Source organism: Drosophila rhopaloa, unplaced genomic scaffold (assembly GCF_018152115.1).
Source record: "Drosophila rhopaloa isolate 14029-0021.01 unplaced genomic scaffold, ASM1815211v1 contig_150, whole genome shotgun sequence".
In the NCBI taxonomy this organism is placed as follows: Eukaryota; Metazoa; Arthropoda; class Insecta; order Diptera; family Drosophilidae; genus Drosophila; species Drosophila rhopaloa.
Genome location: NW_025335029.1, coordinates 1,262,316 through 1,271,778, shown reverse-complemented (window position 1 = coordinate 1,271,778; position 9,463 = coordinate 1,262,316). Strand labels below are relative to the sequence as shown.

General features: G+C 42.2%; 4 protein-coding genes across 9 annotated transcripts in view; 2 read left to right on the top strand and 2 right to left on the bottom strand.

Moving 5' to 3' along the window:
• Positions 1–2,741: 2,741 nt before the first annotated feature.
• On the top strand, positions 2,742–3,601 carry LOC108052900 (transmembrane protein 70 homolog, mitochondrial). Its single transcript, XM_017135429.2, has 2 exons — positions 2,742–3,317; positions 3,372–3,601. The coding sequence occupies exons 1-2, from the start codon at positions 2,820–2,822 to the stop codon at positions 3,582–3,584; spliced, it is 711 nt and encodes a 236-aa protein (XP_016990918.2). The 5' UTR covers positions 2,742–2,819; the 3' UTR covers positions 3,585–3,601.
• A 358-nt stretch (positions 3,602–3,959) lies between these two features.
• LOC108052901 lies at positions 3,960–5,478 on the bottom strand. Its single transcript, XM_017135430.2, has 2 exons — positions 4,290–5,478; positions 3,960–4,235 (listed from the first exon to the last, which is right to left on the bottom strand). Exons 1-2 carry the CDS (start codon positions 5,193–5,195, stop codon positions 4,026–4,028), a joined length of 1,116 nt encoding a protein of 371 aa, XP_016990919.2. The 5' UTR covers positions 5,196–5,478; the 3' UTR covers positions 3,960–4,025.
• Positions 5,479–5,570: 92 nt separating this feature from the next.
• Positions 5,571–6,222, top strand: LOC108052903 (ubiquitin-related modifier 1 homolog). 2 transcript variants are annotated; one of them, XM_017135434.2, is made up of 5 exons: positions 5,571–5,629; positions 5,694–5,761; positions 5,824–5,905; positions 5,963–6,011; positions 6,068–6,222. In XM_017135434.2, the coding sequence occupies exons 1-5, from the start codon at positions 5,589–5,591 to the stop codon at positions 6,134–6,136; spliced, it is 309 nt and encodes a 102-aa protein (XP_016990923.1). In that variant the 5' UTR covers positions 5,571–5,588; the 3' UTR covers positions 6,137–6,222. The 2 variants fall into 2 exon arrangements, with proteins under 2 accessions (XP_016990923.1, XP_016990924.1); XM_017135435.2 differs by having other exon boundaries at positions 5,579–5,629; positions 5,699–5,761.
• A 226-nt stretch (positions 6,223–6,448) lies between these two features.
• Positions 6,449–9,463, bottom strand: part of LOC108052902 (triple functional domain protein) — a 58,114-nt gene continuing 55,099 nt past the window's right edge. For all 5 annotated transcript variants that reach the window (XM_044456791.1, XM_017135431.2, XM_044456792.1 and 2 more), the window contains 5 exons: positions 8,692–9,424; positions 8,075–8,288; positions 7,889–8,005; positions 7,417–7,827; positions 6,449–7,165 (listed from right to left, as the gene is read on the bottom strand). In XM_044456791.1, coding sequence (XP_044312726.1) covers positions 6,969–7,165; positions 7,417–7,827; positions 7,889–8,005; positions 8,075–8,288; positions 8,692–9,424 — 1,672 coding nt within the window. In that variant the 3' untranslated portion in view covers positions 6,449–6,968. The remainder of the gene's footprint in view (positions 7,166–7,416; positions 7,828–7,888; positions 8,006–8,074; positions 8,289–8,691; positions 9,425–9,463) is intronic.

Here is a 9,463-nt window from a genome sequence, read left to right as displayed (position 1 = left end):
ATGGATCTGCAAGTGCAGCTCAGCCAGGCGTGCGTTTGGCACACTAGTCAAACAATTGACGGGGCTAAAAAATAAAAATACACAAATGGCTGGGAACCTCGGTGCAACCATAACCTGCGTGTGTGCAATTCCATTTAAACAATTAAAGGAACATAAATTAAAAATGTGGTCAAGCGGCGGTCACCGCCAACAGCGACAAATTGCATGTAGCAGTGGTAACTAGAGCCACAACTGCCACGCCCACCCTTCAGTTGCCATTAATTCGAGCATATTAATTCCGATCCACATGCCAGTTTTCTGTGTGTGTTTTTGGTTTTCAGATAACACCGCAAGGGGGGCGTGGCCCCGCCCACGCTCATTGTTAATCAATTACAATCTGCAGTACGCACTCGACCTTTGCCAAATTATTAGCTGTATTGTTCGAATTGTTTGGAAAATCGTTCGCAGAACATACACTTCCAGGCCTGAAGCTTTTAAATAGGTCATGTGTTGAAAGAGTATTTTAAATTTTAAGAGCAATAAAACGATTTCTATATTCTTTATCTTTCTCTAATTTGTTTAATTAGCATTTAAATGGGACATGTGTTTTAAGAATTTATAAAATTTAAATAGAATATTGAATAATATTTTAATTTGTTTTTAAAGGTTTTGAATATGTCATTTGCTTAAAGAGTTGTTAAAATTGTAAGAGCAATAAAGCGTTTTATATATTCATTTAAAATGTATTTCTTAAATCAGTTTACTCAAAATCAAAATCCAATTCAATTAAAAATTAAAAATTAAATAAATTTACAATCAATCAGGTCAGCTTTTATATGACATCATTTATTGAGTTTTTTAGATGCCCATTTGATAATCTTGTTAAGCAGAATTTATTTTATTTTTATTTTATATTATTCATTTAAATTTCCATTACTCTAAATGGGTACAAATTTATTAATTTAACTTACATCTTATTTAACTTACAGCTGAACCATCTGTTTATTATATTTAAAAACAATTAAAATACATAATGGCAACTGTTTGCCTTTGCCAAATTAAATTCAACGTGTTAAAGGCAAAACGACGGCCACTTCGAATAGAACACCCAAAATTATTCAGTTCAAAATAGCGTTATATTTTATTTTTATTGAGTGATTCGCTGAATTAGTATTTTTAATAAAAAAACAATGAAAAGTTGCGATGAAAAAACAATTTCGAAACCTTTAACCTTCGGCGAGGGCATTGGATTGGTGCTCGATCGGATCTCCATTAAATCCGAGGACCGACAAACCTTCAAAGAAGATGCACAGCAAATCAAAAACGTGTTTGTCCGTGCCATTTCTCGAAGAGATCCCTATTTCACCTCGGCATTTCGTGGTCTCACCTTGACGGGAAGTAATCTGGATGATGTCAAGATCAATGTGCCGGATGAGTTCGATATGCTGACCAAGATCCAGTTGCCCTGCCAGCTGGAACCAGTGCCGATAAGAAGTCACCCCGGCTATGTGTTCCTTCGAGCCAGCGGATCTGAAATCCCGCTCCACTTGGTGGATCGCTGGGAGGATGAGTACTGCATTAACCGTGTGAAGGTGCAGTCCTGGTTGCGGGACAACATCACCGCAGTAATCCCGGAGCTAAACAACATAGCCTGCGAGGGTGGCCGATCCTACGAGCTGGCTTACAAGTCCATTGGGGATGTGGCCCAAACCATTAAGGCCAAATGTCTGTCCGATCCCGAACGCACTATATCCTTTGACTTTGTGCCCGCTTTTGAGTTCTCGGCCTCGGAATGGCCAGGTATTTTTCCCAAACACCCAAACGAGGATCGCACTTGGTACGCTGTGCCATGCGAGTTCCGGAATCCCCACGTTGGGGACGACCCCCTGTCCTTCATCGCCTGTGCTCCTTATTGGGAGCGCATGGTGCTGACCAAGAAGCAACACCTCAAGGACGGATATCGCTTGATGAAGGCCCTGCGAAATGCCAATAAAATGCCCAGAATCTTTAGCTATACAATCAAGAGTGTCTTTCTGAACGCCGCCAATGTGAAGAAGCTGATCAACTGGAATCAGTCACCCGGTCGCATACTTATCCGTGTAAGTGTCTTAAAATCTTAATAACTTTAATATATCTACTTTCCATTTAGGTAGTAGACCTTTTGGCTATGTTCCTCCGAAGAGGAAAGTTGCCGTCCTACTTGGTGCCAGATACTAACATGTTGGAGCATCTTTCCATTGACCTTAAGAAGGAATATAGGAAAAAGCTCTGTCGCATCTTCCGTAGGCTCATCAAGTGCCGCGATCGAAACCACATGACCCCAGAAGATTTGCAGTTTATCTTTGGAATGACGTACTAAATTCATAAAATATTTTAATTTGCAACGCAAGCCACGGGCTCCTCTACCTAAAACAAGTCTTTATACTTAAACATATTTAATCAAAATTTACCTTATAAACAGACTTTTAAAATTCGCAAGTTAATATAAATATATATAAAAATACAAGCAATGCAGTTTGTAGACAGAAGATATTTTTATTGATGCTACTTTATATTTGTAGACTTTTTTGATTTTAGCTTGAAGGGGACATTCGTCATACCATAGTTTAGAAAATCAACTGCTATTTACAATTATTACTATATATTAAGCTGTTTTCGTGTTCAAATTTCCGTTAGTAAAATAACGTGACCTTAAGTTGAGTTGGTATATTTTTGTAAAAATACCCTTCTTGTGTTCTGGGTTTTTAAGCCCATAAGCGACGGTCACACTCCTGCTCGTGTTATTCAACGTTCAGCTTGAAAACACCTGTTTATTTCGTTTTAAATTAGTTAATTACACTATGTTAAGTTTACGAGCGGCGCTGCCACGCGGGAAACACTTCGGCGTGGCCCTGGGAAATGCCACCCGTCAGATTTCCCTCCCACAAAACTGCAGATGCATTGCCGGCTTTAGTTTTACAAAACCGCAACAACCACAGCCAAAGAAACTCCAACAAAACAGGTGGCTCTCAGTGAAGTCCACAAAAACTGATTCCGAGGATGCACTGCAGCGGATCTACTACGGGACCCTGGCTCCCCGGATGAAAATGGTCAAGTTCTTCTCGCTGAGCACCAGCTTAGCCGGCTTGGCAGCCCAGCCGATTCTCCTCGAGCAGGGAATGAAAATAGGAGGCACTGGAATGGCCGTTTTCCTGTGCACCGTCGGCGGATTCTTCACCTTTGTGACCCCACTGCTGCTGCACTTCATCACCAAGAAATATGTGACGGAACTGCACTACAATCCCAAAACAGAGGAGTACACCGCCACTACAATATCCCTGCTCCTGCAAAAGATCAAGGTGAGTAGGGTATACAGATTAAAAGTTGAAAACCACATCAAATCTTCCTTCCAGACGAATTTCCGACCTGAAGATGTCGTCGTGCCAGAGGTGCCCGGCATGTTTACCTCTTTTTTGGTCAATAAACGTCCGCTTTTCGTGGACCCAGTGCTTTTTGATGATCCCGAACACTATGTGCGGATAATGGGCTACGACAAGCCCATTGATTTCAAACTAGATTTGGGCTTAAACCCCGAAAAACCCCCACAGACTAAGGAAAAGCAATAAAAAATATTCTGTCGGCAGGATAATATGTTTTATTTAGAACACCCAATCCTTTATAAGGATGAGAAAAGAAAATATAACAAGAAAGGAAAGCTAACTTCGGGCGGAGCCGAAGTTGATATACCCTTGCAGAATACTCTGTAAACTATATTCTCCAAAATTATTCATATGATGCATTCTTAATACTCATAAAAAATCCCAACTTCCTAACTTTAAAAACACCAAAGTTATGGCATTTCCAATCGTTCAGTTATATGGCAGCTATAAGATATAGTCGGCCGATCCTTATGAAATTTGGTAGGTCGGATTGATTGGCCAAAAATAAAACCCTTAAAAAATCCCAACTTCTAACCTTACAAACACCAAAGTGAAAATATTATTAATTGATGTTGCAAAATATATGGCATGCTGCCTTCAACAAGCTGCTAAAACAAAAGTACACCATTAGTACCGCATTCCAAATATGAACTGCATATCATCTGGAGTCATGCAATTGCGATTCCTGCACTTGATGAGCCGACGTAAGATGCGGCGAAGTCTTGAGGCATAGTCCCGCCTCTCGTCCACGGAAATGCCCTCCAATACACTTGCATCGGGCACCAAGTAGAATGGGAGAAAGCCCCTCCGGAGGAACATCACCATAAGGTCGACTGCCTGAATGAAGAATAGTAATTTAAAAGTCCAATTCACAAAATAATAAGCACTTACCCGGATGAGTATTTGACCGGGGGATTGATTCCAGTTGATCTTCTTTCTATTGGCGGCATTCAGGAAGACACTCTTGATTGTGTAGCTGAAGATCTTGGGCATATCATTTGCATCTCGCAGGGCTTTCATCAGCCTGAATCCGTCCTTGAGGTTCTGTTTCTTGCTTAGGACCATTCGCTCCCAGTAAGGAGCGCAGACGATGAAAGATAGAGGATCATCAACAGCATTGTGAGATCGAATCTTACAGGGCACGGCGTACCAGCTGCGATCCCCATCTCTGTGCTGCGGGAAAACCCGTGGCCACTCCCGTGCAGAGAACTTAAAGGCGCTCACAAAGTCAAAGCAAATCTTTCGTCCGGGATCGGATAAGCAGGTAGCCTTAATAGTGTGGGCTACATGACCGCCGGAAATATTTCTCAGCTCGTAGGATCGCCCGCCCCCGCATTGTATGTTGTATAGCTCAGGGATTACTTCGTTGATGTTATCCCGGAACCAGGACTGAACCTTCCGCCGGCTTATGTAGTATTCCTCGCCTTCCCGATTTACCAGGTGGTGGGGAATATGTGCCCCACTGACCCGTAGAGAAACATAGCTGGGATGACCTTTCAGCGGAATTGGTTTCACTTCACATGGCATCTGTACAGTGGTCAGCATATCGAACTCATCCGGCAGATTGATCTTAACGTCATCCAGATTACTGCCCGTCAAAGCGAGGCCCCGGAATGCACTGGCGAAAAAGGGATCTTGGCGGGATATGGCCCGGATAAACTCATTTTCAATTTGCTGGGCATCTTCCTTGAAAGTTTGTCGGTCCTTGGGTTCAATGGATATCCACTCGAGCACCAATTCAATGGCCTCGCCGAACCTTAAAGGCTTAGAGTATTTTGGTTTAGCAAAACTTTGCATCTTTACTTAGGGTTAATAACGACAATGGTGAGTATGTTCCGGCGAAAAAAAATTCTTCTTTGCAGAATTAACAAGGTTTAAATAGTTTATTTCAATATTTTAAAGACTTTATCTTTACGTAAACCTGTCTAAGCTTAGTTTCAATTCTTAGTCAAAACATTAATTACTTTTCAAAATAACACTTAACAAAAACAGGAACGAAGAAGCTTAGCTCTTTATAAGGGCGTTACTTCCAAAAAACAATGGTTCCTCGAAATTTCTTAAAACTTTTTTGGGAGTTCTGAATTTGTTGTTGCCAGACTGATTTTCGTTAGCCTTACTTGAAACTATTTGTGGAGAGCTGGGATATTCGGATGAAACAGACTTGGTCACACTCTTATTTACATCGAACATATGATGGGCACGCCGGAATTAAAAATCGTATTGGAATTCAGGTAAATATTGCTTCAGCTTAAAGTAAAAATATATAAAAATAAACCAATTACGGTAATTTCGCAGCGCAGGAGCTGAGCTACTTTTTGGTAACATTAAAAAGAGGCAGCTCGCCTTAGATGGTAGTCAGAAATGTAAGTTCTAAATAGCTATAAAATGTTGTATATAATCTTTATAATATTATTTACTTTTTAAGGGACTATTGCCAATCTGCTGAAGTGGATGCATTCCAATATTTTAACTGAACGACCGGAACTATTTCTTCAAGACGATACCGTGTAAGTTGGTCTTAAAGAAATCATGTTCTTGGATTTATTAATTTTTGTTCTTTACAGGCGACCTGGAATTTTGGTTCTAATAAACGACACAGATTGGGAACTGCTGGTAAGTTCAAATTCAAGATCTTAAAACAATTTCATTTTAAATAAATAAATTTCCAGGGTGAACTTGATTACGAGCTGCAGCCCAACGATAACGTTCTTTTTATATCCACTTTACACGGCGGTTAATGGAGTTTCCCAAAGTTAATTAGTAGTAAGCGAAACGTTTATTTTTATACGAAAACTCATTAAATTTTAACAGAAAAAAGCAAAAACAGTTTTGAGTGAATCAGAATTACGTCCCTTTACCAAAAGAGGCAAAGGCCCACACGAAAATTCGGGTAGTAAAGTTTTCATCATATCATTTAGAGATTGTAAGCTAGCAAGATTCCCCTATTTATTCGAGCACATCAGCAAACACGCACTTGGGAATTTTAAGGTGGCTATAAATAGGGCTGATCAACTGTGGTTTGGCGGGCCATTTAAATTAAAGTGTCCACATTCGTTTTACATTGAAGCAACATTTATTGATTTTAAATTTTCGCTTATACTTATCTATCGATTTAATATAATGTAAAGATATATTTATTATGTTCGTTTACGATTATTTTAAATGTAGGCACTTAGGTTACATATCAACTAACTGTACGTAATGAACTTCGATTCAGATATGTTGGGCATCGGCCACGCCCCTTTCGGGAGGTGCTCAAGGCGCCCATCGTTCGATTGTGTGGACTAAGAACTATATGTATATGAAATATGCTTCGACATTGACACGCTGAATTCAATAATTTCAATTGAGTTTTTGTTTTTTTCGAAAAATAAGGCCAAATGAGAACTGCAGCGATTATGACAAATTAACGAAAACTAAAAATGTAATAAATAATAAATAACAAAAATAATGAAATAATATTAGCGATCGATCGCGATGATACCATCTGGATCCGATGAAACCGTTCTGCTAAAGCTATAAATGGGGATTCCTATATATATATATCTAGATTCGATGCTCCAGGAGCTCCTATTTGCCGCTGTCCGGACTTGCCGATTCCGCCGCATGGGCGTAGGATCGATATCGCCGCAGTATCACCGTGGACGCACTGGTCGTTGAGGCTCCGGACGCCGTTGTGGTGGACGTGGACCAGCTGCTGCGGCTGCTCTCCGCCGGCGATGGCTCCTGATCCGGGCTGACGCACATGTCGGAGACTATGCCGCTCTCTGAATGGGGTGGATATGTACACACATTGCATATTATATATCGGATGAGAACAGGACACAAAAGCGGCATTAACAAACAACATAGAACAACAAACATGCAGCACACGACAGGCACGGATTACGGGTTAGGTTTTGGTGTTTGGTGGGGATTATATACAGTAATACTGGGGATTTCTTCGAGATTATGTACAGGGATAGACTACTAGCTACGGGGTGCGTCTAGAAGAAGTAGCACAGTTCAAGCTCAATACCCATGGACAGCTGGCTGACGATGGTGGTCGATCGTTTGTGGTGTCGTTTGCTGCTCCCGAGTCCGTTTCCGTTTCCGTTGCCGCTTCCGGAACTGCTGCCTCCCTCGGCAGCCGTTTCCTGCCCCTTGATTCCTCCGCCACTGTGGGATTTGCCCAGCTTCAGCGCCTGTGTTTCATTGATCAGCTCCAGGGTGGCACTGCAGTTGGTGGAACTGGTGCTGTGTGGTCCCGGTAGCTTGCCAAAATGCAGACTATGCCTGCCACCGCCGTCATGGTGACCCGACGAGGAGCCTCCGCTGATGGAGGAGCCACTGGTGGTGCTGGTGCCGCTGGACAGAGAGCTCTCCGAGATCAGCGAGTTGGGCCGCCGCATGCTGCCTTTTCCTGGCTCCGAGTGACGTAGCTTGGGTGCTGTAGGATGGATCATATATATTACACAGGTGAATAATTCGGGATTCTGACTTAGACCTACTCTTGTTCAACTGCGCCAGTGGAATGGAGCGATCGCTGATCTGGTTGTTGCTGGGCCGAATGTCCAGACAGGGTTTGCTGCCAATGCCCATCGAGGACATCTCCGCCAGACGAACTTCTGCAAGGGCAAAGGAATTCATCACAGAGAGATTAGAGGACTGATATCCCAAAAAAGCTATTTACAAACCTCTGTTTCGTTTCGCCTGCTTCCAGAGCAGCTTGGAGATCTCCTCGGTCCAGGCATTCTTTATGTCCTCCGACATGCACTGCAGCATCCATGTGTCATCTGGCTTTCGTTTTCGGAACCAAATCTCGAATTTAGTGGCCGAATCGCCGGTGTGCGCTGTCAGGCCAATATCTGAAGTTTTTATGCTGTTTTTGTAGATGTAGATGTCCAGATTCTGTTTGAAAATTTAATAATATTTTGTTAAGCAGATCTTAATGTTTGTTGCATTTTATGTGGTACCTTAAGTCTCTCATACGTTGCCTTGCATTGCATAAAAACGATAAATAAAAATGTATAAATATTTTTTTTATTTACTACTACTACTCTTTTGATTGTTGTTAAGTCTAATCATATTATCTTGGTTAGATTTCTTATAATAATAATCTGTGCTTTAAATATTTTATGAAACTAGCCAAATAACAACTTTTTAATAAAAATTGAAATCTGCATTTAAATAATTTTCAACTGCATAAAAATACAACTGCAAATTCCGGTCATTATCTTTCCTTTTAAACCTCAACCTTAGATGGTTCTACATATTCTTAATCCTATCAATCATTTTCCACTTTCATCCATACCTTATGATCGGGAAAGCGACGTGCCTTGCTGAAAAGGACCAGTTCCTCGAAGAGGAACACCTGTCGCAGGGTCTTCTTGCCACCGCGTCCTTGCCAAACGAGGAACTCATTCTGGCGCAGCAGTCGTCCCTGTTCCTTGACATTGACATCGCAATCGCGCAGTGAGTCCATGGCCAGCAGATCATTTCCATGACGCAGCTGGAACTTGACCATCTCCTCCGCTCGCTGCAGCTCCTCCACATCCACACCAATTTCCTGGAGCGCAGATCCTTCGACTCCTTTGCAGGCCTTGACCAATTGCTGCAGGAGCAGCGCATATTTGCCCATCCTTTGCACTGGCTTCAGCAGATACGAGGCCAGGTCCAGTTTATCCTGCAGTTGCATTTGTTTCGGTTTGAAGAAGGAGCTACCATACTCGCTCAGCAAAGTATCGCTCTTGGGCTTGTTCTTATTGTAGAGCGCATAAAGGTAGAACTTTGACTCCATCTCCAGGAAGGCTGCTCCCACTTTCAGGGGATTCCGCTCGTACCGCTCCAGTTCGCCCAGGAAGTGCGAGTTGTGGAACTCGAAGATCTTCTCGATGTTGCCGAAGATCACATTTCGCTGGCCCCTCAGAGGTTGTGGGATATCCTCGCGCAGCAGCTCGTCTATGTAGTTCTCGATCACGTAGTACAGGGAGCGCACGTAGTCGCGTTCGGTACCAATCATCTCGCGCATGATCAATAGAAGCGTTCTGGAAGGGATTGGGGCTTGTCACAAGGGTGTTCCTTGC

Bases quoted from the DNA above. Each gene is read 5' to 3' on its own strand.
- LOC108052900 (XM_017135429.2), top strand. From the start codon at position 2,820: ATGTTAAGTTTACGAGCGGCGCTGCCACGCGGGAAACACTTCGGCGTG. The intron at 3,318-3,371 runs GTGAGTAGGGTA...TCTTCCTTCCAG, and splicing joins TGCTCCTGCAAAAGATCAAG to ACGAATTTCCGACCTGAAGA.
- LOC108052901 (XM_017135430.2), bottom strand. From the start codon at position 5,195: ATGCAAAGTTTTGCTAAACCAAAATACTCTAAGCCTTTAAGGTTCGGC. The intron at 4,236-4,289 runs GTAAGTGCTTAT...TTCTTCATTCAG, and splicing joins CCGGTCAAATACTCATCCGG to GCAGTCGACCTTATGGTGAT.
- LOC108052903 (XM_017135434.2), top strand. From the start codon at position 5,589: ATGATGGGCACGCCGGAATTAAAAATCGTATTGGAATTCAG. The intron at 5,762-5,823 runs GTAAGTTCTAAA...TTACTTTTTAAG, and splicing joins CTTAGATGGTAGTCAGAAAT to GGACTATTGCCAATCTGCTG. The intron at 6,012-6,067 runs GTAAGTTCAAAT...ATAAATTTCCAG, and splicing joins ACACAGATTGGGAACTGCTG to GGTGAACTTGATTACGAGCT.